The 27,999-nt window shown below is 36.8% G+C and overlaps 1 protein-coding gene across 10 annotated transcripts in view; it reads right to left on the reverse strand.

Moving 5' to 3' along the window:
• Positions 1-27,999, reverse strand: part of rapgef2b (Rap guanine nucleotide exchange factor 2b) — a 401,507-nt gene that overhangs the window by 66,607 nt on the left and 306,901 nt on the right. For all 10 annotated transcript variants that reach the window (XM_051928101.1, XM_028802636.2, XM_051928099.1 and 7 more), the window contains 2 exons: positions 27,772-27,903; positions 8,474-8,651 (listed from right to left, as the gene is read on the reverse strand). In XM_051928101.1, coding sequence (XP_051784061.1) covers positions 8,474-8,651; positions 27,772-27,903 — 310 coding nt within the window. The remainder of the gene's footprint in view (positions 1-8,473; positions 8,652-27,771; positions 27,904-27,999) is intronic.

Here is a 27,999-nt window from a genome sequence, read left to right on the forward strand (position 1 = left end):
GGCTGGGTCTCTGTGAGTTGCTCTTGCAAGCGGGCACATGACCAGGCATTGTGTATGCTTCGAGTGCGAGAGCGGACGCGACAGGACCATCTAAGAAAAATTGTTTGTCGTGGATGTGAATCGCTGAATGAGCGTGCGACGGCGGTCCTCCAATTGTCAGTCACAGACAATTGTATGTTGCCCTCTCCAGAGTTCCATCTTTTCATTCACCTACAGTCGTATCCTCAAACCCACCCCATTTGGACAGCTGTGTCTTTCAGGAAGTGTTCTCCCGTCAATACATAATTATGCGGTGTATGCTACGCCACGGGTTGGCTAGTATATGTATAATGCTCTCAATTTCAATGCCAGTTCCAAATTTCAAAATGTAAACGTTTGGTGCAACTCAGATAAGAGGAAATGTAATGAAGCAACTTCTTCCTTAACAAGAATCAGTATCTTTGGTTTACAGTGTGAAAAATGAAGCTATAGACAGAAGTATGGATTATTTCATTTAACTTTATGAAGAATCCCTCCATTCAGGCAAAGCTTTAAAAATAAAACTATACCTGAAGAATTATATGTTGGCATGGCAAAAAAACACTAAAGCTGATCACATAAGGCAAAAAAAAAGGAATATTACCTTTGTTCATATTCAGTAAGTAATTATATTACAACAATGTAATAAACAACTGTGACACCTTTCAGGACTGAGCAGCTAAGCACAAGGTTGCCATGTGTATGCTGGTTATATAAAAGCTATGTTACTATAAATTGAGGCTAGATATGTCACATGCATATGAAAGACTAAAAATATATGGTTAAATTAAAGTTAAAATTGTGATTTTAGTCTTGTAAGATAAAGGTAGCTTTTATGCAATATGCTTTCAATGTTTTCATCTTTTTGATTTATGTTCAGAAGATACATGTACATTTTTCCTGATCATTTAGCATTATTGTAACATGCTTAGGAAGACGTTGTTCTCCTTAAATGTATCTGAAAAAATGATGGATGTACATATCTAGACCTGGGAGCAGAAATGCAAGAGTCAAGCTGTAGATCACATATAAAATATACATAAAATATTTTATCATTTGTTTAAAAGATCCTAACAGTATTATTTCTGTCTCACTAACAAGTACTGGAAAAATATATGGGCAGGCCTAAACTTGCTTATCCATCCATCTTTGAACCCAATGCAGATCAGGGTTCTGAAGGCTAACTCTATCCTGGCAACATCAGGTGCAAAGAGGAGACCAGAACCAGAGAGGATGGTAGTTCTCAAAGGGACACCTAAAGAGTCCCCAACTAACCAACCGCCATACATTTGGGATGTATAAGCAAAATGCATCACAGGGCACAAAGACATAACAGGAACAATCCTGGAGACAGTGGGTGTCTCTGTACCCATAGGAGGTACTTTTGTATATAGTCACCAGCTCTAATATTACTCATGACATGAGCTGTCTTTACCAAATGAGCAAATAGAATAGTGTAAATGCAATGTAAAGATAATCTGATTGGAACCTACTAAGAATAAAGTCAAAATTATTATTTTTTTAAATTTAAGAATATGAAAAAATAACTTTTACTGAGAAGGGAACACCCTCTTCAAACATTTACGAGAGTGTCTAAAAATGTTCAGGCTGCTGCCCATTGAAAACCAGACTGGCTGTCCCTGTTTAAATAAAAATATTTTCATATAGAAAAACTCTGATGAATTGGTAAGGCATAATATATCTAATTTTATTTTTTTCAGCTATCATCCAGATATCTCCAATATACTATATATTTAAGCGTTTCCTAGTCTAAGTCTTCATATTGATTTGTGGAGCTACCCTATCCAGTGCAGGTCATATTTTACAGAACATTAAATTACAGAAAACCACACTGGTTAATATATTTCATATGTTATAAAGTCAGCAAAATATAAATTATAAAATATTTAAGCTTGATTTAATTAAATAAATCTAAAGTACATCATAAGCCATACTGTAAGACTGGATAATTTTATAGTCAGAGAATATTTATTTGAAAAATAATAATGCTAACACCAGCCTCATTAACTATTTAGGATGTTTGAACAGCCAATGTGAATTCTTGAAAGTACTTGTTAGCAAAATGTTGGCATGAAAATTTACACTGACATTATACTGGAGTACATTTTTAATAAGAGCAGATATATTAAAGCAACAGTGTAACTAATGTAACAGACTTTGGAAAAACAAAGACCGGAAAAGTCTAAAAAAAAAACCTATGCATCTTTCTTTTTAAAAGGTTTAGTAAAAGTCCGATTAGATACATATTTGATGGTGTCTCTTTACTATAAAGGTTAAATAGTTGGGAAGAAATCAGAAAAATGTCCTACCACACGCAGGCAGGTTGTCCCTGACTCTGCACAAAAGCCAGTGGCACAGTGTGCTTACAAGGTTGTTAAGCTGCCATATGTCAGAGAGTATCAATCTGTTATTGCTGGTTGCTCATACTAGACTTTCCACACTCGGAAGAGACATTCTTTTCTTCGAGCATCAGTGTCAGTTGTATGACAAATGTATTATCTGTTTTTATTTAAAGAGTAATTTTATAAGGGGATTTCTTTACATGTGGCTAACATGCATGCCTTCACTGAGTATTTAACTTTATTGCAATGCAAGTGCAGAAGGAGGCTAAGAGCATGTCTCAGAACTAAAACATGTTTCGCAAGTGAAAAAAGTGTGTTTCAAATGTTTTCAGAATGGTAATTTTTTCACTACAGATTTAAACAGCCACTCAACTAGGTAACCTAATATTTATAGACAGCAAGGTCACTGATTTCCTGCAAGAGCAACATGAACGGTCTTCTTTAGTTTTTGAAAATTCTTTCTCATATTTTTGCATCCATGCATTCACTAGATATCAAACCAGCTTAAGAGAGCTCTAGGTCACACAGGAAAGACCAAACCCAACAGAATCAGGTGCAAGGCATACGGCAAAGGGCCCACTCACACACACATTCACTGATGTTTGGAACCTCCAGTTCAACAAAACATATATATCTTTGAGATGTTGGAAGAAAGCCTGCATTCTTGGATCTTTCGAGACTTGTAGAATGTAACTCAAATATTAATAAAACTGTTGCATAACTGAATGACAGGTTACTGTCAATCAGACAATCAAGCCACCCTCCCAACAGCCACGTCCATAATCTAAAGAAAAATTAGCAGGCCGCTATAATCTATAATAATAAAAGGCAAAGCCCTCACTGACTGACTGACTCACTCACTCACTCACTGACTGACTGACTCACTCATCACTAATTCTACAACTTCCCGTGTAGGTGGAAGGCTGAAATTTGGCAGGCTCATTCCTTACAGCTTACTTACAAAAGTTAGGCAGGTTTCATTTCGAAATTATACGCGTAATGGTCATAACTGGAACATATTTTTTGTCCATACACTGTAATGGAGGAGGCGGAGTCACGTATCGCGTCATCACGCCTCCTACGTAATGACGTGAACTAAAAACAAGGAAGAGATTTACAGCACGAGTCAAACGCGGGAACGAAGGTAAATGACGTTAATTTTTGACTGTCTTTTAATACTGTGTAAGCATACATATTAACACATGTGCAATTAAACATGTGCATTTACGGAGTGATTTCTCAGGCTTAAAAGCTCGCCTTTTATCAAACGCGGGAACAAAGGTAACTGACGTTGTTCACTGTCTTTTAATACTGTGTAACCATACATATTAAGACATGTGCAATTAAACGTGTGCATTTACGGGGTGATTTCTCAGGCTTAAAAGCTCGCCTTTTACTAAAAAGGTAAATGCTAAACTATTTTCAATCAGTTTAATGAAACGCTCCCATTAAGGATTGCAATAACATATTCGCGAGATAAAAGAACGAAGTAGGGGGAAATGACGTAAGAGCCGCAAACAGCGAAGAGCAAAAAATTAATTAAACAATTGAGAAGGGAGCGAGTGAAGCATTCAAGCATGTTCATAAGGGAAACAAAGCACGGTGTAAAACGTAACTTTAAATTAAGTTTATAGAAACGCTCCCCCTGCGGATTGCAATAACATATTCGCCAGATAAAAGTTTAATGACAAGACACGAGGTATAAACGAACCACACGCCGTGGCGCAACGTTAGGGGCAACAGTTTCAACCATTCTATGATCTGCTTCTTGCAACTGAAAGACGGCACATGGCGGATGTTAGCCGACTTGCTGACCGCAACATTAGGGGCTTCAACTCTGGCGCTGACGCCACATCTCAGTGCCAACACTTTCCACACTCTACTTAAAAGACACGCCCTCCTCACTGGACAGTTACAAAGACCAATCAAACTAACGATGACATCAAGTATTACCCAATCAAAAGTAGGAAAGGAGGCATCTTCATAAAATGCGTGTGGGATGATTTGCATGAGACGCTGCTTTAAAAAAAATGATAAAAAAAATACGGGACAAATCCCGTCCAGTATTGATTCAAAACGGGACGCGCAATTTCATTCTCAAATGCGCCACGATTCCGTATTTTAAAGGACGGGTGGCAACCCTACAGTGCCAGGTAACCACCCATACAATCAGATTGTGATTCAGACTAGGAATGCAATGAATGTAATTACCCCGATCTACATACAAGGCGAAAGTCTTGCAACATTCAAAGATGATGATTTCGGATAAGTACACCATACAACATAAAAGAGCTTATGAAGCCTTGAACCGAAAAAAGCAACATCTCAGAGATCGTAAAAAAAAATAGGAGGTAATGTCGTTTTACTCGCTGTACATTTTATTCAAACATTACCAGTTATTCCACGAGGGAGACCAGCAGAAGAACTCAACACGTGTTTAAAATCCATGCTTCTCCCACGCTCGGTTATATGTCGCGTGTTCTCGGGTAGGTACACCAAAAAATGTATACATTTAAGCATGTAATGGACAAACAAAAAATGAGGTATACCCGAGGGCACTGCAGTAGTACTTAATCTAACTTTACTTCTTAAATGTTAATGTTTTACTGTTTAATAATTTATACGCTTCTTATATGTTGTTCAAATTCTTTTATCAAAATACCAGTGACAGCGCAATGCACGATAACATGGAGTGAATACACCATACGCATCCGCCCACGGCCGCCCTGGTGTGCGCAGATACGAGTTGATTCTACAATAAAATAAAATAAACATAAAAAGAGTAATACAATCATCACCCATAAAGCGGATAGTAGACGTGACGTACTATATGTGTACCAGATTTCAAGTCAATAGGTGAAATGGTTTGCGAGCTACAGGTGATTTAAAATCCTGGACACACACACAAATTGCCACGGTAGCAAATTACACAAGAAGATTTTACTGTTTAATAATTTATATTTATATAAAATGTGCTTCTTATATATTACTTCATATTCTCATATGATAATGATGTTAATATTTATATTGATTTCTATGTTATTGAAACTGCATGTATGTGTGTATATGTATGTATATATATATATATATATATATATATATATATATATATACTAGCAAAATACCCGCGCTTCACAGCAGAGAAGTAGTGTGTTAAAGAGGTTATGAAAAAAAAAGGAAACATTTTAAAAATAACGTAACATGATTGTCAATGTAATTGTGTTGTCATTGTTATAAGTGTTGCTGTCTTTTATATATATATATATATATATATATATATATATATATATATATATAATATACACACACACATAAACATTTATATACATATACATATATATACATATCTACATATACACATATCTACATATATATACACACATACATAAACACACACATAAGACTTATTGACTGAAACGGGCTTTCACGAAAACAGTTAGGGCTTTGCTACAGGATACACCCTCCACAAGTTAACCAAGTAAAAATAAAATATATATTTCTGTTTTATTTAAACCTTTTAAGTTCATATGCATAGCCCCATTTGGCTGTTTAATTTTTTTTTTCTTTCTTCAGTAATATATATATATATATATATATATGTGAATGTATGTATGTATATATATATGTCTATATATATATATATGTAGATATGTAAATTTGTATATGTATATATATGTTTATGTGGATGTGTATATACGTATGTATATGTAGATATGTGTATATGTAGATATGTATATATATATGTTTATGTATATATATGTTTATGTGTGTGTGTGCATATTATATATATAAAAGACAGCAACACTCATAACAATGACAACACAATTACATTGACAATCATGTTACGTTATTTTTAAAATGTTTCCTTTTTTTTTCATAACCTCTTTAACACATTACTTCTCCGTTGCGAAGCGCGGGTATTTTGCTAGTATTCTATAGCTCTGTACAACAAGTCTGCTAGAAAAATTTCAATAAAAATCAATAGGCTTCTAGCATTAGACATTTATAAGAGCAGAGCAAAGTTTTGTTTGAATAGAGTGATTGATGTCTGAGTTGTCATTCCCAAAGATACATGCAGTGCATCCGGAAGGTATTCACAGCGCATCACTTTTCCCACATTTTGTTATGTTACAGCCTTATTCCAAAATGGATTAAATTCATTTTTTTCCTCAGAATTCTATACACAACACCCCATAATGACAACATGAAAAAAGTTTACTTGAGGTTTTTGCAAATTTATTAAAAATAAAACAATTGAGAAAGCACATGTACATAAGTATTCACAGCCTTTGCCGTGAAGCTCGAAATTGAGCTCAGGTGCATCCTGTTTCCCCTGATCATCCTTGAGATGTTTCTGCAGCTTACTTGGAATCCACCTGTGGTAGATTCAGTTGACTGGACATGATTTGGAAAGGCACACACCTGTCTATAGAAGGTCCCACAGTTGACAGTTCATGTCAGAGCACAAACCAAGCATGAAGTCAAAGGAATTGTCTGTAGACCTCCGAGACAGGATTGTCTCGAGGCACATATCTGGGGAAGGTTACAGAAAAATTTCTGCTGCTTTGAAGGTCCCATTGAGCACAGTGGCCTCCATCATCCATAAGTGGAAGAAGTTCGAAACCACCAGAACTCTTCCTAAAGCTGGCCGGCCATCTAAACTGAGCGATCGGTGGAGAATGGCCTTAGTCAGGGAGGTGACCAAGAACCCGATGGTCACTCTGTCAGAGCTCCAGAGGTCCTCTGTGGAGAGAGGAGAACCTTCTAGAAGGACAACCATCTCTGCAGCAATCCACCAATCAGGCCTGTATGGGAGAGTGGCCAGACGGAAGCCACTCCTTAGTAAAAGGCACATGGCAGCCCGCCTGGAGTTTGCCAAAAGGCACCTGAGGGACTTTCAGACCATGAGAAAGAAAATTCTCTGGTCTAATGAGACAAAGATTGAACTCTTTGGTGTGAATGCCAGGTGTCACGTTTGGAGGAAACCTGGCACCATCCCTACAGTGAAGCATGGTGGTGGCTGCATCATGCTGTGGGGATGTTTTTCAGCAGCAGGGACTGGGAGACTAGTCAGGATAAAGGAAAAGATGAGTGCAGCAATGTACAGAGACATCCTGGATGAAAACCTGCTCCACAGCACTCTTGACCTCAGACTGGGGCGACGGTTCATCTTTCAGCAGGACAACGACCCTAAGCACAGAGCCAAGATATCAAAGGAGTGGCTTCAGGTCAACTCTGTGAATGTCCTTGAGTGGCCTAGCCAGAGGCCAGACTTGAATCCGATTGAACATCTCTGGAGAGATCTTAAAATGGCTGTGCACTGACGCTTCCCATCCAACCTGATGGAGCTTGAGAGGTGCTGCAAAGAGGAATGGGCGAAACTAGCCAAGGATAGGTGTGCCAAGCTTGTGGCATCATATTCTACAAGACTTGAGGCTGTAATTGCTGCCAAAGGTGCATTGACAAAGTATTGAGCAAAGGCTGTGAATACTTATGTACATGAGATTTCTCAGTTTTTTTATTTTTAATAAATTTGCAAAAACCTCAAGTAAACATTTTTCACGTTGTCATTATGGGGTGTTGTGTATAGAATTCTGAGGAAAAAAATGAATTTAATCCATTTTGGAATAAGTCTGTAACATAACAAAAGGTGGAAAAAGTGATGAGCTGTGAATACTTTCTGGATGCACTGTATCTGGATTCACAGACATCACTGTGAAATTGTGCTCTGTATTTTTTGGTTTTGAATTAAAGTATCGATGAACTAACAGTCTGATTTATAAAATCTCCAATCAGACAGGAACACATTTCAAAAGTGATCACATTTTGTCAGGATTAGCTGAAACTTTTAAATACGTTGACATTTTGAGGCTGAAATGTTGATCCTGTCACAAACTTTTCTTAAATTTAACTCTAAATGTAGGGAGAGCAAAAACATGCCTATTGGTTTCAAAGACAGTGGGTGCACTGTAGAAGGATAAAGAAAAATACATATAATAAAAAAAATTATATCATCATGCAATCTTGGAAGAGGTTCTGTGCTCAAAATAAAAGTTTGTTTTTTCTTTCAAGGCTGCTTTCTCTAGACTCACCAATATCATCATCAGCTCTGTCCATGGGATCCTTCTCAAGGCAGTCTCGGACTATATCCCTGCTCATCAGAGGGTCTGATGCCCTTTCAATATCCTCTTCATCGTCATCCTCCTCCGAATCCACTGCTGTCTCTGGCAGCCCACTCAAATCCATGTCCCCAGCCTCACTCTCTGTGGCCTAAATATTAGAATCAAAACAGATTACCATTGAGAGCTGATTCAAATCAGTCAGTTCAAATATAAAATTGGCTTAGCACACATTTTACTTCAATGTAGACAGGGATAAGAAATAATTTTGTACTCTATTGATTTACGGAATGTGAACAGTAAAGTTAAAACTACATTGCAACACACAAAATCTATTCCAGTTTCCGATGAAATGACAATACCACTATTGTATAGAAAAACAAAGAATTACACTTTTGATCTCTGGATATTTATGTACATATATGCTTCAGATGTTTAGAATACTACCATTTGTTTTTGTCTCCCATTTCAGATGGGCATAAGTATTATGACAAGTAACATGAAAGTTAGGATTTCAATGCAGACTCTTTTCCTATAAATATGGCATCAAGGCTATGAACCAGTGCTATCACTTAATTCTTTTTTTTTTTGTTCTTTTGCTCTTCTTTGCCAAAGCCACTGCTGCAGGTGTTTCTGATTTCCTCCTGCACTTCAGAGACTGAAATATATGCTTGACTAGACTGAAATCAGGAGACCAAGTTGGCCTGTTTCAGATATTCTGCTAATTTTCGACTCCCCCAACAACATGAACTTCTAGTTGCATTAGCAGCGTATTTGCTGCATGATAAATTGCTCTCTGCTCCACGTCTCACAGACAACGTTTGTGCTGTGGATAGTGTGCAGTTAGTTCTTTTTTTCACATTTTCTCCTCGTCTTCTCTATGGGAAACATTTATCTTTATCTAATCTGCACATAACATTTTCCAAACTCTCCTGGCCTACCTTTGCACTTTTAATGAAATTATATATAACCACTTAATGATCCTGTTCATTATACTCAGGGTCAGATGGAGCTGAAGTCAATTGAAGTACCATTGGACAAAAACCAGAAACCAACCTTGGATAAGGCAACAGTCCATCACAGGCAATGGCTCACACAAACACTCAATCATTTATCTGTGAAGTAGCTATTTTTAAACAAATGAAGAGTTTGCACCTTGAATTCCAGCTTCTATAATTATGTTGTCAATGTCTACAGGAAGCTGTATATTATGATATCTGACATATGAAGGCTGTTGGTGATTTCAGCAACAATTATTTTCGAGTTTTTCTCCATAAACATAGCAGTTACAGTAAATAAACCAATGGCTAACTTCTTTTCAAAATGTTTGAAAATGTCAGTTTTTACAATGCCTAATTTCCATACGATGGCACAGACCGAGTTTATATTTGATTGCTTCTGTTTCTTGGACAATTCTCTCATCTTCATGATGGTTAAGGCCAGCAGATTACAAAAGGAAAAGCAAAGGCTAAATACAACTCTTCATTCACAGTTGTGTGCATAATCAAGGCAACAGGAAACCCCAAGATCAGTGATATGAAAACAAAACATACTGCGGTTCTAAATCATAAAACGACCAGAAATACCCAGAAATAGTAAGGTGCCATTAATCCATTTTCTTTCTTATTTCCTTTTCACCTCATCCCTAAATTGCATGTGCACAAATCCATTTTGATGTCTGCCCTTCTAAGCGTGGTATAACACACACCATAGGTTAAAAGGTTTTGTCAGAAACAATGAAATAATATTGGAAATAATAAACATAACATACATGTTTTTTCTGAAAACAAAATGGATCTTATATACCCATAAGCATAAATGCTGTAACCACCAGGGGGTGTCACTGACCCCCAAACCTCAGATACAGTAATACCGAACACGATTCTGGATATAAATAAAAAATACAGTATTTATTCATCCTAACCAGCCTTCCAATAATCACCCAGGCAAAGATCAAGAAGCAAAGTACAATTCTATGAATTTCTTCATTCTTCCTTCCTCCAAAAGAGTCACCAGCAGCCTCCCAGCTCCCAATGTGAGGTGTTGAGCTTCTTTTCAAGCACAACCTGGAATTGCTTCCGGTGCCTCCGAATTGCCGTCGGGAGCACTTCTGGGTCACGTGAAAAACCATAACCCTAAATTAAGTACTTGTGGGCAAAACACATAACCTGTGGTCTCCACCCTTTTTCACATACAATGATGTCTATACTGTGTTCCAACAACTTTCATCTTCACGTTATTATGCAGACAACGGTTCCGCAAAGGTGAAGTCAGTTTGCCATTTTACATCTTAGCTTAGCTTTTCAATCAGATTTTTAAATCCCCTGCTTGGTCATGTGGTAATGTCAAACAATACATGGCCACATTTCATATTGGCAGTATTTTGCACTGTGAAATTTGGCACAACACAATTTTGTCTCTTGCCGAAACATGTAATTAAAGTCAAAGACATATTATATCTGAACTGAAACTTAATGAATCTCATAAACAAGCCCTGGCAAAATAAAGTGCCTTTAACATAATGACTGAGACATGGCCACTTAAAATATTAAATCTACTATATAATAAAAGACTAAGTTCTGTGTGTCCAGTCCCTCAGAGCCATCTAATGGGTCAGTTTGGCTTTGGTGACGCGATGAAAGAGGAAGTGTGAGATGCACGAGGAGGAGGAGTAAAGGTGTACAAGACATGCTGAGACAGTGACCTTCAAGCGCAGCCAGTATAAAACGAGACAGGAGGTGAGAAATAATGACTTCATGGGATTGTGCTTGAGAGAGGGAGTGCCAGTAAAGAGATGTTCACACACGCAAATACAGAGTAAGGAAGCTGAAGGTACATGCAAGACAAGAGACAAGAGTCCTTACTCAAGCCAGCAGCAGCGAGCACATCACACCCATCCTGCTCCATCTTCACTGGCTCCCTGTGTCTTACAGAATCGAATATAAAATCCTACTGATAACCTACAAAGCCTTAAATAACCTCACGCCAAACTACATCAGTGACCTTCTCCATCACTATGTGCCTGCCCACTCACTAAGGTCCTCTGATTCTGGCAATCTTGTTGTGCCCCACACTAATCTACACTCCATGGGTGACAGGGCCTTCAGCTGTATAGCACCCAGACTCTGGAATGACCTACCGAAATTAATCAGGTCAGCTGACTCCATGAATTCTTTTACAAAACAACTCAAAACTCATCTGTTCAGGAAGGCTTATAGCTCTACTTGACTTTATTACCCTTCTTTCAGTTTTCCTCAATGTCAAGATGCTCATGTAACCTGTGTGTGTGTGTGTGTGTGTGCAAGACCATCAATTATGTTGTCTGTTAGGCTTTTTCTCTGAATTCACTGTCGAAATCTTTATTTATTTATCTGGTTTGTACAACGCTATATACTGTATACCCTGCCGTTCTTTCTTATATTCTGAAAGTGCCTTGAGCATGGGAAAGGCGCTATATAAATAAAATGTATTATGATTATTATTAAATATTTTTTAAATATTCTAATACCTGTCATTCACAGGTGCCATGGCTAGTAATAATAAAAGGATTTTTATTACGGAAACGCTCTCTTTGATCATCTCCGTTTAGAATTGCCTCTCAGAATGGCCTAATTCACTGCATTGTATTAACATATAACACACTACTGTTTACAGGCTCAGAGCACAGAACATATCTAAAATAATAAATACAATCTAGGTTCATTAAGAATGGCATGAAAGTGCTTGAATATCAACAAAAAAACTGGTGATTTCATAAACATTTTGTTAGGTTAATATAAGTATTCTGTGTGTTATTGTTTTTCAGCTTGTGTACACTTGCTTGCTCCATCACACATAGTACGCTGCTAAAGACAAACATAATTTATGCCTGGGCAAATGGGCTGTCATAAACTACAAACAGACTAGAGATTGCTTGTTCAGCTAGCAAAATTACATTTTCAACATTTTCAATTGACTGCCCAGTTAGCTATAACAATGTTTTTTTTGGTGAAAATATTCTTACTAACACGTACTAAATGTAACAGAGTGCTATAAAGTATAAAATTTCATTCAACTCACGGTTATCATTATGTGTTTTCATAAAGAACTGAGTGTAACCAGCCATAGAGAAAACAAAAATGGAGAAGCAGCAATAGTGCAACTCTAATCATGTAAAATATTTTAATTCCGGCTCCCTGCCTCGACTCTGTAGCGGAAACCTTGAAGGGCTTAAGTTGAGCAGCTTGCAAGGTTAGGGATGATAGATATTTCTTATTTAACAGCAGCGCAAAACCTATTTTTACCCAAAGGAACAGTGAGAAAAAAAATCATGCTTGCTGAACAATAGCAGTGCAATTAGAGTTACTTTCAAAGACATGCGGAAAAACGATGTTTCTAAATTTAAACACAAAGCATTTGTTCTTGATATTTAGTGAGACCAGCACCCATCCCTGCAAATCAGGATTACAGACCCACTCTTTTTTTTATTTAAATCACATCATTGGCATTGTATTCTCATGGAAGTTAAATTTAGTCAAGACAAAGTTTAATGGCAGCAATGAAATTTGGAATCTTGAGGACAAAAGTATGAAACTATTTCCTTCACTCAACCCTAGACCTCAGGACATGGTCAGATGTGTGCTACAAAAAATTGGTAAGCAAATACGAAAATGTACTTTAAGAGTGGCAAATTAATAACTGCATTATGAGTGAATGACTAGAAATGCTGAAAATATAATGCACAATCAGAAACCTGCAAGGCAGCTTGAGTGATGGCCATAAAGTGTACAATCAGAATTGTCCATTAATCCATTACTACGGAGTGTGGCAGACAGTAGAGCTTTAGGGACCTTCAAAATAAAACTTACATGTTATTTTGGAGGAATTAAGTGGATAGGACTGGCCAGTTCTGTTGGGCTGAATGGCCTGTTCTCATTTAAATTATTCTAATAAAACAATAAGACATAAAAGTCACCTCACCAAGACATTTAATGTCTTTTTTTTCTGACAGGAACTACTCGAAAAGTATGATTTATCATTTTATAGTGGTAATGGCATAATGTAATGAGTAAAGAGCATATATCTGGACAGTTTCTAGATTTTGACCAGTTATGTTTAGGTTTTAGAAGGGGACTAAGTACCTCAGGCTTGAAGCAAGCCACTGAACTATAGCGGCAGAATTCTGATTTTTAATTTTAATGTAATCCCTTGAGCAGTGTTGCTTTTTCATGACGATATGTCTTACTGAATCCAATGCCCATGTGTAGAGAAGTGTACTGCTTACTGAAAATAACCAGAAAAAAATGAAAGGACGACAGGTAGGAGAAGAGGGCGGTGGAATGTACATATAGTAATTGTGTTTGAGCTTCATATGGTGACCTGTCTGGAAAAATACTGAGATCGCAAACAGCAATCAATATTATTGCTTCACGAACATCAAAAATAAACAAGTTACTTATTGGAAAAGTGCTTGGTGGCTTTTAAAAAAACAGTAATACATTTCTGGAACTATTAGCTGAAGGAGAAATATGAAGTAAAGAAAATAAATATTGGAAGCATTAGATCACAGACCATTAAACTGTGTGGATGTTACTTTGTCATCAGCTTGCTGCCATTGCACATTTACAATGAGAAGTAATGAGGCGTAATTGCGATAGTGCCTCCTTCTTCTTCCGGACCTATTTACCACCTGCTAACATACCAGCCTTACACACTACAGTTTTCCCTGCTAGTTAGTGAAAGTCACCCATTTCCTAATAATACATATCAGTAGCTATTAATGACACATACCACATCATTTAATCAAATATTTTATTCATATACATTTCATTCACTTCCTGTATGTGTAATTTACAGTATGCAAATGGATAAATTCATCATCCATTTGTCACACTCGTTTTTCTGGTCTTAAATAACTGTGCTCAGTCATTTCTATGACAGAAAATTGTTGTGTGTGGTCAGTCTGGATAGTTAATATTTAGACACAACTAATAGGGAAGGTATTTACTGGATGTGAATGAAGAATTGAACCGTTGTATGGTTTTGCATCATGTGTAAATTATTTCCTTTTTTACTCTTGCTTTCTCTGTTTACTATATATCAATCTACAAATCTGGATCTGTAATCTGGAAATTAATTTTCCAAGCCATTGGCACTATATGTCCTTCCATTACACTTAGTTTTGTGAGTATTTCATTCAAAATAATTGGGGGTGCTTAAAATACCAACTAGGAAGAAGCTGGCATAAACAAAGAGATTGCTGCATTTTTATGTTATTTAGATATTTAAGTTAAACACATTCTGCGTTTTACCTTTATTTAATTACAGAAACACTGCAATCAGTTTATTTATAGCTATATATATGAATTATCATTACTATTATTTTAAAAGATTAAATTATACATTATGATTGACTTTTTCCTTAACTGGCATTCTGACTAAATTTAACTTTTGGCCACATAGGTTTTATTCAGACACAGAATAACATCATGATAATCCATCTTCCCAAAAACGGTGGTTGGTGGGTTTGAAATAGTGCTTGGCTGGTAAGCAGGAAAGCCTTGAAAATAATAATTTTTTCACTGACACCATGAGGTAAGACTCTAAATCTATACTATACAAATATAACTCCAAGGCTAGAATATGTTTCTGTATTCTTGGTACTCCCTTCAATACTTTTAATGAACCTCTCCCAATATACAATGTCTTTATACATTTAAATATTAAGACACAAAAGCTGTCTGTCTATGGAAAAATGTAAATCATGAAAGTAAAAATCTACAACTCATGCAGAAATAACCTGATTACAGAAAGCCATAAGTCAACTTCCATGAGTGCTTACTGATTAATGGCATTTCAGATTTGTGGCAATCAAATGAAATCCAAGGACTCATTTGTGATTGATGCCAATCCAAGGAAATGTATGGAAAATGGTAAAGGGCTACATTCACATGGCTATTAATGTATAGCAGATGTCAAAACCATCTTGGAAAATTAATAAAACTGACATTTTGTGATGACTGCGACTGAATTTTCAGAATATGGATTAGAAATACAGTAGTAAGTATTTGAAACAGAAAAAGCACAGAAACATGTTTTGTAGTAAATTTTGTAGGGAGTGAAAAAAAAGCTTGTAGAAGATCTAAATTATTAACAAGACTAATGAATGGTTCCCCTCACTTCAGTCTCTCAAATAAGCAACATCTGCTAATAGCTTTGCATTCTGGCACATAAAGCACATCACACTTATTAATGTGAAAAACAGCAGTTAATTTTTGTAGGTCCATTCTCCACTCTAAATAAATTCCCCACCTAATGTGCAGGGTTTGACACACACAATTAGGCTAGCATATTAATATTTAAAGAGGATTATTCTTGGATCAATTTCTGAAAACCATCTCTAGAACTAATTTCATGTTTTATTTAGATAGAAATTGGGAACAATTCAGTTTTTCTTTTACCAGTCACCCTGAGGCTGCAGGCAATAATTCACACAACAAAGCCAACATAGACCCTTGTGCAGCTGAGACCTTCGCAAATCAGAAGCACACAACTGATGCAGCTCCATCTTAAATTTAAGGATGTTATTGTGGGATCAAGTCATTTCCTTTAAAGGATCTGAAGCTGCAGTAATAAATGCTATTATTTTTATAATAAGAACTAACCTTTAAAATTTCCCATGCAAAACACCCATCACTCAATTATCAGCATTAACCTATATTTCCATACTATTTTCCACATTTGTATAACACAACCATTTTTAAAATAAAAACTGGTGCATATTATTAAAAAGTATCTAATACTTCTTAAATACTGTATATTGTATGTAAATTGTGTAAAAATGTGTATTCAGTTTAAAAAATGTTCTAGTCTTAACTAAGACACAAAACCTTCGCTCTAGCATTTTTTTAATGCACAATTGATGTACATTCAATTTATTTCATTATACAAAATAATTTCAAATTATAAATTTTACCAATAGTTGATTTTTCCGCCTTTAGTAATGTTTGTCAATTCTTGATATTTATGTTAAAAATCTAAACAAGAAAATGTAAGCAAAAGGATTTGAAAATATCAATCAAAAATGTGATTATTCTTATCAGTGTCTGTTACGGACTTGCATATACTGAACAGTGTAGATTGGCGAAATTCACCAAAGCATTTATTCGCAGCGAATATGTTGTGTTTGTCGGAAACCTTCTTTCGTAGAATATTTTCCTGGAAATCTGCCATGCAGACGGCCTTAGGGGAATATATTTTTCCAAGTTTCCAACAATGCTTTTGCGAGGCCAGCATAACATCACAGAGCTGTAGCAGCCATGTACAGAACTTTCAAGAGTGCCTACTGTAACATTGTTGCTGATGTAGCCATAGCTAGGTAAATTTACATATCTCTGTAGCCCAGAACCTCTACCCTTGTGGTCCAAGTAAGAGGTAAACAACCCCTTTCCAAAGAAGGACTTGACAGTTTTGTGCAGTATTTTTCCTGGTGTCCAACCACATTCGTTTCCTCAACCCGCGGTTGTTTCAACCCCCAGGGTTCTTCGATTGCTGTATGTGGGTTTCAGTGTACTTAAAAAGATAAAAATTGGTCCTAATGCCACAAAGTTTGAGAAACAATGCCAAATTTCTACGTTGTGTTTAAAATAATTAATGAAAAACATGCAGTATTACGAATACTGCCACCAGATAAATAACACTGATCCTTTTGCGTCAGTGCATGCAAATTAGGCATGTGCCCAGCAATAACTCAAAACAAGCTTTAAAGGAGTCATCCTCCTGCTCTCATCAGAAAACACAGGACATACTGTGAAATAATAACAATAAAAGATGCATTACTATTTATAATGCATTTTTTTTCCTTAATCAAAGAAGAAAGTGCGTGCATCTGTACAGATACCGGGAAACAAAAAAGACATTCTGGCTTTATCCGGAGCCACGACTTCAAACAAAGGAACTAGCTAGTCCCTTTTGGCCACTTTGAAGAACGGAGCATTTGTGTCCCATGATTGGAATCGTGTTTAGCGCGATATTCTTTATTTTATTTAGCTATTTCTAGTTTGTGGCCTGCGGTTTGCCGGCGCCCTGCCCGGGGTTTGTTTCCTGCCTTGCACTTTGTGTTGGCTGGGGTTGGCTCCAGCAGACCCCCGTGACCCTGTAGTTAGGATATAGCGGGTTGGATAATGGATGGATGGATAGTTTGTGGCCGATTGTTTAATTTTGTTTATGGTATTCATTCCATCTGCATGTTTTGATATTTGAGGAATGGGGGCGCACTGGTGCCTTACAGTTCAGATCATATATTTGGGCACAATAATCAACAATAACTGGCAAACTTTTCCCTAACCCTCAGGGACACTTAAAAGACCCCTTTACTTTTATATTCCACTCGAAACTACTTCAGTTTCCCTACCCCAGTGACTTCAATTCAATTCATGGAGTGCAGCGAACTTTGGGAACATTTCACTGATTTCGTTGAACACAAAGTGAAATGAAATCAATGGGGTTTGCTCATCATTAATCCTATTTGAGTTTTAATTGTGCATTTTAAAAATTTATCATAAAAACTGATGAAAACAATAACTGCTATTTAAGACAATTCTAAGTTTGGGTCTGGAAGTCCTTGATTACAAATCTGGAAACTCAAGATGCATTAAAAGAAATTCATAAAATGTAAAATTACGTAAGGTCTACTGACTCATTCTGTATAACAGGTGTGTCAAACTCAATTTTATTGTGGGCCCAAATAAACATTTCCTATACCCAGTGTGGAACAGAACATATCAACAAACAGCTAGCACTAAATTTTCATTTAAATGAGAACACACAGGTATCTCTCTGCTCATCAAAATTGTATTGCATTTTTCTAACTTTCTAATCACAGGCTACCAAAGAACCAAGGCAATGTAGGGCCTTGGGTCAAAGCTTTAAATGACTACAAATGTTGCTCCAAATGGACACCCTCACTGCTTGCAATTCAGAATTTTTATTACATATTTTTTAAATTTTATTTTTTACAAATATTTCTAACTAAACCGTTAATCAAAATAGAACATATGTAATGTATCTGTTTTAGAACATATTATGGATAAGAAAGTATTTTATTCAAATATGTTAAAAGCTAACATTTATCTAAATTACAACATATTACATGCAATTAATTCCTATTGTATATTTGATTTTTTTATTTGTATACATAAACTTAGAGTTAATATAAAATTAGAAGAACATGACAATGGAATCAGACTCAAAATACTGTGACACAAATTACACCAAGAGATAAAAACTTACATTTAATTCTGCTTCCTTGTAATGTTGTACCCTGCACTATATAAACAATAAATTATTAATGATTTCTAAAACTCTTTTCAGACCTTCTAACAACCTCCCAGTAATGATTTTGAATGTTGTATGTCGAAGAGATTTGGATACAATATTCTACAAATTTTCTTTGCAGACAAATAATAAGGAGCAGCTGAAGCAGAAACACACATTTATCTGTGAAAATTTAATTCAGAGAAAAAATTTCCATATGATTAGTTATGCAAATATGCTATAATTTGATGCGACTGACATTTAAATGCTAGGTGTTTAGAAAAATAAAAATACAGCAACCATTAATCTTGAGCAGAAATTCAACATTTAACAAACATAAAAAAGAAGTCAAATGACACTGATCAATCTATAAATTAATAATTAATAATCTTGAAATGAAAATGTGTTATCAATCTGACAAACAAAATGATTCTTTAAATTTTACACACTAATTTGCTTGTCAGGCAAATTCAAAAACTAGACACTCAAAGCAGAACATTCAAAATAACTTTTTTTTTTAATTATAGGGAGGGTCTTTAGCACAAGTTTCTTCATTTGACTATATACACAAGTCATTACAGCGGCAACAACGTCGACTGCATCTGCCTAAGGAATACGAATATAAAGTAATTCTACATTAAATGTAACCAGTTAAAAAAATCTGAATAATAAAATATATCCAATATCTAAGATAAGCAGTAACAGTCCTATCACCTTGATCTTGGCATTGTTCAGCAGGAGCAACCAGCAGCATGCAGAGTAAAAGGGAAGGCTGATCTACATCTACCAAGCTATAGGCAGGTAGCAAGAGATGACCAGTCACCTGTAGTACTGTTAAAAGGATTATATGTCAGTTTGGGCTAAGGTGAGGGTTGATGTAGGAAGTCTCCTGGCAGAACTCTTACTTCTGAAAATCCAGATTTGTACTGTGTACTTCTTTACAGAAGAATCTATCTATTATATACTAAAACACTAAAATTTGTTTGCCCGGTCCCTCAGATAATTCTGACTGGTCAGTTTGGCTCTGGTGATGCGGTGAAACAGAAAATGTTAGCATGAGACACATGAGGAAGAGTAAAGGCGTATAAGGCGTGCACAGAGAATCGCCTTCAAAGACGACAAGTATAAAACCGGACAGGAGGTGAGAAAGTCACCTCAAAATAATGACAGTCTTAGAAGCAGGCTTTATGGGAATGCACTCGAGAGAGGGAATGTCAGTTATGAGACATTCACACATGAAAATACAGAGGAAAGGTGCTGAAGGTACATGCAGGACAAGAGATAGCAAATATTTTTAATTATTCTGTTAGCTGTCTTTGACAGGTACTGTGGCTAGTTGTTAATAAAAACAAAACAAAACAAAACAAAAATAAAACAAAAAAATGCAGATAAGGGGGGTATTTTTCGTACGTCGCTTAAATCATCCGAGATCAGATGTCTCATCTTGGATGAGTTAATGCCGGTGAAACTCATCCAGATAAGTCGGTTTTTCAAACGCAGTCGTGTAGTAGATTAGTCTAGCTGGATCTAATCATCCGAGATGAATGCGCGCGCCCACGCTGATTGAAAAGCCCATATATACTGAGTCTAGAAAACATGATCAGCAAGCCTTTGATAGGCTGTAACAAAATGATGAAAGAACGGGCGCATTTTTTTTCACACAATTGAAACAAGCCCTTTCATTCGAAGGATATGAAGAACTCCAAGATTTAATATGCACAAGGGGTAACACTGCAAAAGCAGCCCAAACCAGAAAAGATGGCTGGCAAAAAGTGGCTGACAAATTAAATGCGCGTGCATTGTACTTAGGAAATGAAACGTTGCTTTCAGTATGTGTCAGATTAATTATTATTTAATATGTCATAATTCCAGATCAAACGTGAGCACAAGGAGAACACTGGAACAGGTTAAAGTGAAGTACAAGAATATACTTCAAACTGGTAAATATGGGTATATACATGAAGACATAAAGAATCATATATAATGTAAAGAACATTAATTTTAAAGCTAATAAGAAGGCAGACTAGCAAAAAACAGGTGGAGGTCCACGCGGTCCAGACCTAACCCCTGCAGAAGAGTTGGCTCTCCAGCAAAATGCCCATCGCCCTGTTTCTGAGGGCATTCCAGGGGGAAGCTCCTCCTCAGAACCAGTGGCAGGATGCAGTCGTCACTTCATTTCAGGTAAAAGATGGTCATTGCATATATTTGTCCTCCATGTGTGCCATAGGTATGTTCCATATAGCCCTCTTTTTTTGTTGGGTCAGTTGCAGGGAATGTCATATCCCTAGAACCTGTGTCTGACCAACGAGATATTGACAAAGGTCAAATATTTGATGAAGACACTGTGTCTGATTATTCATCAGGAGGAGAGGTACATTTTTCAAATAATGTTTGATCAAACTCCACTGTGATCAGTCCCATGTGCCCCAATCACATTTGGAAACCCTGGGTAATGAGAATGTTAGGCTGATTGTGAGATTCTGTATGGAACTGTGGGTGTTTTTACCTGTGTATTACCTACCTGCAATGGCATGAAACGCCTCTTTTGTCTGCACACGCAGGTGTCCAGGAAACACAATGAAAACCCTAAGGAAATATTTCAGAGCCAAACAGACTTTACGAATTGCCTGGCAAACTGCACATTTAGATAGATTTTCCGCATTGCCTACAGTAAATAAAAAAGTGCCGCTTGCAAAATACCTCAAAGCAATGCATACTGTCTGTGTGGTTGTGAGAGCCCGACTTCGCCGAGTTTGACTTTGAATATAAGTTCCTAATAAATTTTTGAGGTACAATATTCCCCCTCAGCTAAAGCGGAATCTTTCGAAAAGAATTTCCTCCGGGAGCAATAAAGGATCTTGCCGATTGCACAAAACCCTCTCTATGTGAAATTCTCTTCTTATAATTTGCGTACCGATATATCAATTGGTCGCTCATTCATGAATGGCGAAGTCATGACTAAATGAATTCCACGCACGGACACTGATTAAGTGTGTGAGCTAATCCTTGTTGACATCGAATAAACCTGCTCCGAGCAGGTTCGATGATTAGGATGTGTTGCTATGACAACACTTCCAGCAAGAGTTTCAAAAAACCAACAGATCCAGGATCATGTCAAATCGTTAACAATTACATCCAGCTAAACGAGTAATCCACGTACGAAAAATACCCCCAAGGTCTGTTCTTCAGAACTGAATGAGGAACACATCAGTTTGTGAGAAAAACATTAAATTCCACTTATGTTTTCAAACAAAAAGTCCTTATGCTCAGATAAAATCCCAACTACAAAGGAGTTCAGCTCACAGATGTAAGGGACAAACTAGATTTCTTTTAAGAAGAAAGAGTAAAGCAAAAATTTAACTTTAAAATGTTCTTCAAATCAGGAATTGACAAAAAATGTAAATTAGAGAGCTCAGAAAGAAGAGTAAAGACAATCTGTTCTGGGGATACATGCAATTAAGAATTTCATTGTCCTATGTACACTATTACACATGACACTAAACTTGAATTTGAACAACAGCAAGGAGACGCATACTGTATATTCAGTAATTTCCACCAAGTTCTACGCTGCAATACTACCGTTTCAAAAACGAAATGCTAACAGGAAATTTAGTACAGATAAAATGATCACAAAATGTCAGATTTAAGAAAACAGTATTTGTCGGGCTAGTGCACATCACACTCATCTGCATGTCTATTTGTTAATCAGTTTACACTTAGAACTGGCCAAACAACACATTACTGAATAAAACCAATTAACAGTACTAGACAAATTGAGACAAAAGTGACAGTGTACTGACTTCTAAAGACTTAAGCAACCAACAGTGTTACTGTGACTGTCTTACACTGCATTTTACTGATCAAACTAATTTCCTTCTTTGTATATGTCACAGTGGTGTAGGCGTGTAGTGGGTAGAATTGCTGCAGTTACAGCTCCAGGATATGAATGTTCAATCCAGCCATAGTATATGTTGGGTTATGTGCATAATCCCAGTCTGTAACAGTTCATCTCCAGGTCCTACGGCTTTCGTCTCCCACCACAAAGACACACAGAAAAGGTCAGCTGATGATTCTAATTTGAGTTGGAAGGGGTGGAATGACTAGCACACCATACCCAGAGTGCTTCCTGCCTTGGTCCCGACACCGCCAGCATCAGCAGTAGCTCTGCAAGACCCCAAGTTAGAATAATTGGATTGATAGATTGGTAAATGGTACATATAAGGTACAAATTTCTAGTCTTATTCCTTCATGTTTTAACATTTTGCTGTTCTAGAACGTGATGTCTTACAGAACAGAAGCAGTCACCCATCCATGAGTGCATGTGTTATTAGCGCAGTGGTGCAAAATATATTTATACACAGAATGTGTCACCCTTTCAGGGAAATAACATTTAAATAATTAAAGCAAGATAACTCAAACTGCGGAGTTTTGCCTTGATATAAGTTATAAAGGAAGTAAAGATTTTGTGCTGGATGCTGGATTCTTAAAATTCCAAACATTTTGTTAAAACTATTCCTAAACAGTAAAAGTTACATTTTATTAAGAAAGAAATCACTTACAAAAATGTGTTTGGAAATAAAGTGTTAGCACTTCACAACTTATGTCATAAAAGCTACATTCTTAGAATATTTCATTTACAGTAATCCCTCGCTATATCGCGCTTCGCCTTTCGCGGCTTTACTCCATCGCGGATTTTATATTGTAAGCACATTTAAATATATATCGCGGATTTTTCACTGCTTCGCGGGTTTCTGCGGACAATGGGTCTTTTAATTTCTGGTACATGCTTCCTCAGTTGGTTTGCCCAGTTGATTTCATACAAGGGACGCTATTGGCAGATGGCTGAGAAGCTACCCAGCTTACTTTTCTCTTTCTCTTACGCTGACTTTCTCTGATCCTGACATAGGGGGATTGAGCAGGGGGGCTGTTCGCACACCTAGACGATACGGACGCTCGTCTAAAAATGCTGAAAGATTATCTTCACGTTGCTATCTTTTGTGCAGCTGCTTCCTGAAACGACATGCTGCACGGTGCTTCGCATACTTAAAAGCTCGAAGGGCACGTATTGATTTTTGACTGAAAAACAAACTCTGTCTCTCTCTCTCTCTCTCTCTCTCCCTGCTCCTGACGGAGGGGGTGTGAGCTGCCGCCGCCTTCAACAGCTTTGTGCCGCGGTGCTTCGCATACTTAAAAGCCAAACAGCCCTATTGATTTGTTTGCTTTTGTCTCTATCTCTGTGACAGTCACTGCTCCTGAAACGCACTCCTTTGAAGAGGAAGATATGTTTGCATTCTTTTAAAATTGAGACGGAACTGTCATCTCTGTCTTGTCTTGGAGCACAGTTTAAACTTTTGAAAAAGAGACAAATGTTTGTTTGCAGTGTTTGAATAACGTTCCTGTCTCTCTACAACCTCCTGTGTTTCTGCACAAATCTGTGACCCAAGCATGACAATATAAAAATAACCATATAAACATATGGTTTCTACTTCACGGATTTTCTTATTTCGCGGGTGGCTCTGGAACGCAAACCCCCGCGATGGAGGAGGGATTAGTGTATATCAGTTTAGCTGGTGGGCAAGAGCATCAAGGTCATCAGTGGCCCTGTCTCATTTGAAAATGAGAATCTTTTTGAATGACTCAATACTATTCTCTTTTTAATGTAACGTAACATATTCAGCAGTGCTTCCACATGATAAGACCATCTTCCTGAGTTTGAAACCATGCCTGATTGATGCCTGTGTGGATTTTTCAGATTCTCCCTTTGTGAATTTCCCATTGGGATTAAGAAAGTATCTATCTATCTATCTATCTATCTATCTGTCTGTCTGTCTGTCTGTCTGTCTGTCTGTCTGTCTGTCTGTCTGTCTGTCTGTCTGTCTGTCTGTCTGTCTGTCTGTCTGTCTGTCTGTCTAGTGTTGGTTTTCCTACAGGCACTTTTCAAAGACATGCTGGTTAGGATAACTGGGAATTTCAAATTGGCCGTGTAAGAGTGGATTCTGGGATAGAGTGGCACAATGTCCAGGACTGCTCCCTCTCTTGTGTCTAATGCTGTCAAAATACCCTCTGACCCACCCCCACCCCCCAACAACCACGAACTGGATTGAGGAGGTCTGACAATATTATGCTGCATTACTCTAATCCCTGCTGAATGTACAGATTAATTAATTTACATAAAGATATCAAATACTGCTATAAAAAACATGCACTAGGGTAAAACAATAATGGCATTACCACACTTACTGGGTTGCTGCCAGTCTATAACAGTCTCCAAATTCTAACAGAAATGATTTTGGTCCGATAATAAATTCAGCTGAATAATATCCTAACTGCATACATCCCTCCAGAAGTTGTTCAGTTCTGCCTCTTCAGCAGAACACAATGAGTCAGATCTGACACCATCCAACAACATCAAAGTGAAAACTGTCAGACACTTCAAACAATCTGTTCTGCACAAGGAAGAACTAATGTCAAAATCTCTTACTCTCCAAAGTATCAACAAAAGCTTTAGTGATTTCAGTGGATTAGGACTCTGGAAAGGGAAACTTGCACGCATGAGGGGGCTGCATTTCAAAACAGAAAAGCAACTTTGACAGAATGTGAAATGTTAAATTTGTACTTCTACATCTGGATTCACTAATGAAGGCAATTAATCCATCAGTCCATTTTCTCATATGCTCAGCCCACTTAAGGCTTGCAGAAAGCTAGAACCTCATCCAAGCAGCAGCAGACACAAGGTGTATCTACGGACTTCAACAGTAATATAATAGGAAGTGTTCCTGGTGCAATGTGTATGCAGTATTTATTCATTTTTATTATCACCCATAGGCAAAAATGACTATTAAACGGCATAACTGAATTGCAAAGCCATTGTAATTTTACTGGTTTAATTTGAATAGTTACTGTCACAGTTTTATATGTGGCCAAATGTACATTTATTTGTTTCTACTGCTTTCTTTAGACAGCCTGAAGACAACATCATCTTATTTAGCTTTCAAATTGTCAGATATTATGTGGAATCAGATCTATGTGTCTAGAACGAATTGCCTGATTGGAAACAGGTTGCTAGAGATGAAGAAGATGGTACAGAACAAGGGCAAGACCCAATGTGGCTTTTTGAGAGAGGGAGACAAAACCTGAAATGCCAGTTGGAAACTCAATATGTTTCTAGGCACAAGAGTTGAAGAAGTGTGTTGAGAGCTCAAGAGTGTGAGGACATAAAAAGGACAGGTTCTGAGACAGCTCATGTACTAACTACTTTTCTTCTTCCACCTCGAGAGTGGGACAGGAGTTCTAGGAGGAACACTGACAACATGTTCAGAGGCTTCTAGAAGTTCCACCTTTTCCAGTGCTGGATCCATATAATTACTGCCAAAGCCTCAACAAGGAAGAGTCTACCAGAAGTCCCGCCTTTTCTGGCGATGGATCTATATAAGTACTTCCACAGCCAGTAGTCAGGATTTAAGTTTGGATCTGTGACTGCTGAAGCCACATTAGAATGTAGAATCGCTATAGGAATTACCTAAAACGTAGCCAAGATTGTCTTAAGTGTTATTTTGTTTTCTTCCTTTTTTTATTACTTCTGCAGTTAATAAGCAGGCATCTTGGGGAGACATTCAACAATTCAGTGTGTCGTCTCATTTTCTCCGACCACGCCAATGTGGAAAGAAGAGCACAGCCACAGTGATAAGCTCTTAAAATATACTGGCTGCTCCAGAACCAAATGGTCCTTAAGGATGGAATGGTCTGCTCTTTTCTGTACACTATCACTTTCTTGTGGCAACCTTACAGAACTTTATCATGAATTGAATAGGTTTACTAATATTTTAATAGATAATACAAATCCAGGAACAATTCAGGGAAACAGCATATCAGCCCTCAGGCAAGGTCTATTTTTTGCTTACTAGGACCACTTACTCTGTTACATGCTGTTCTCAAATAATGCAAAACAGCCTGTACATCAGCTGGAGAAAATTATTTCAAACTCAAGGTTTTTTTTTTACCCTTCAAAAATGTAAATGAAATGAACACACATGGAAGACTAACTTAAATTTGGTCCTGAATTATCTTCAAACACATTATCAGCTGACATGTAGCTAACATGAATTAATCAACTAACCAGGATCCTTGACCAAAGGGATTTATTCAGAGGAACTGTAATTCATGGGATATTACAAATCTGATTTTTTTTAATGATGGAAGGGTACTGAAAACTATATATAATCATCTTGTGATATTCATATGCAACCAGAATTGCCTTTAATCATTGGTTGGAGAAGTCTAATTGAGAAAAAAGAAAACTAACATCCAAGCTTTCAAGCACAAAATACAGTGTGGCACAAAGGCAGGCATATATATATATATATATATATATATATATATATATATATATATATATATATATATATATATATATATATATATATATATATATAAAAACAGAAATTCCATTATATAATGGGTGGATGGATAAATAGATAGCTGGATGGACAGACAGATAGACAGACAAATCAATTCCAAGAGAAAACTACAGGGTTTGGGTAACCTACACTTATTAAGAGAGCAGTCAGGTCCTGTGTGTACTGGCCTCTCTTTGGTCAACAATTCTTTACTCATTCATTCAAAATTCACTGCACCATTAATGCAACTTGAATATTTCTTGAAAATAAATTTGTAATATTACAAAAAGTCATATCTTAAAGAAGGTACTGTATGTTTTAATGTTTAAGCTATTTTTTATATATTGACAACCCTAAATTAATTTTGATTTAATGTCAGATATTACAACCTCTTTATAGGTGATTTTTTACTTAATGAAAATCTGGTTGTTTACCTCAATGAATTCCCTTATTTAACAGAATGGACTGATTTGATAATACTAATAATAGATTTTACTATTATTACATTTTACAACTTTACTAATTAGATACATACAGGAAGCATAAAACTTATTAAGTATATAACTAGAAATCAAGTCCTACCTGGTAAATATCGGACAGACTGCTACTGCCAGAGTCACTTGTAATGCTACATCCTGAATGGCTGGAGGAGACGTGCGTCACCTGTGGATGAAGGCTGTCTGTGAGGTGGAGCTTGCTGAAATCTGCAGGAAGCTGTGATGAATAAGAAAGCAAGTTAAGTGGAAACCTGAGAACAAATCATTGTGTTTAATCAGTAACCTGTTTTCTTACATGTTGTATAGAACATTC

Source organism: Erpetoichthys calabaricus, chromosome 5 (genome assembly GCF_900747795.2).
Source record: "Erpetoichthys calabaricus chromosome 5, fErpCal1.3, whole genome shotgun sequence".
In the NCBI taxonomy this organism is placed as follows: domain Eukaryota; kingdom Metazoa; phylum Chordata; class Cladistia; order Polypteriformes; family Polypteridae; genus Erpetoichthys; species Erpetoichthys calabaricus.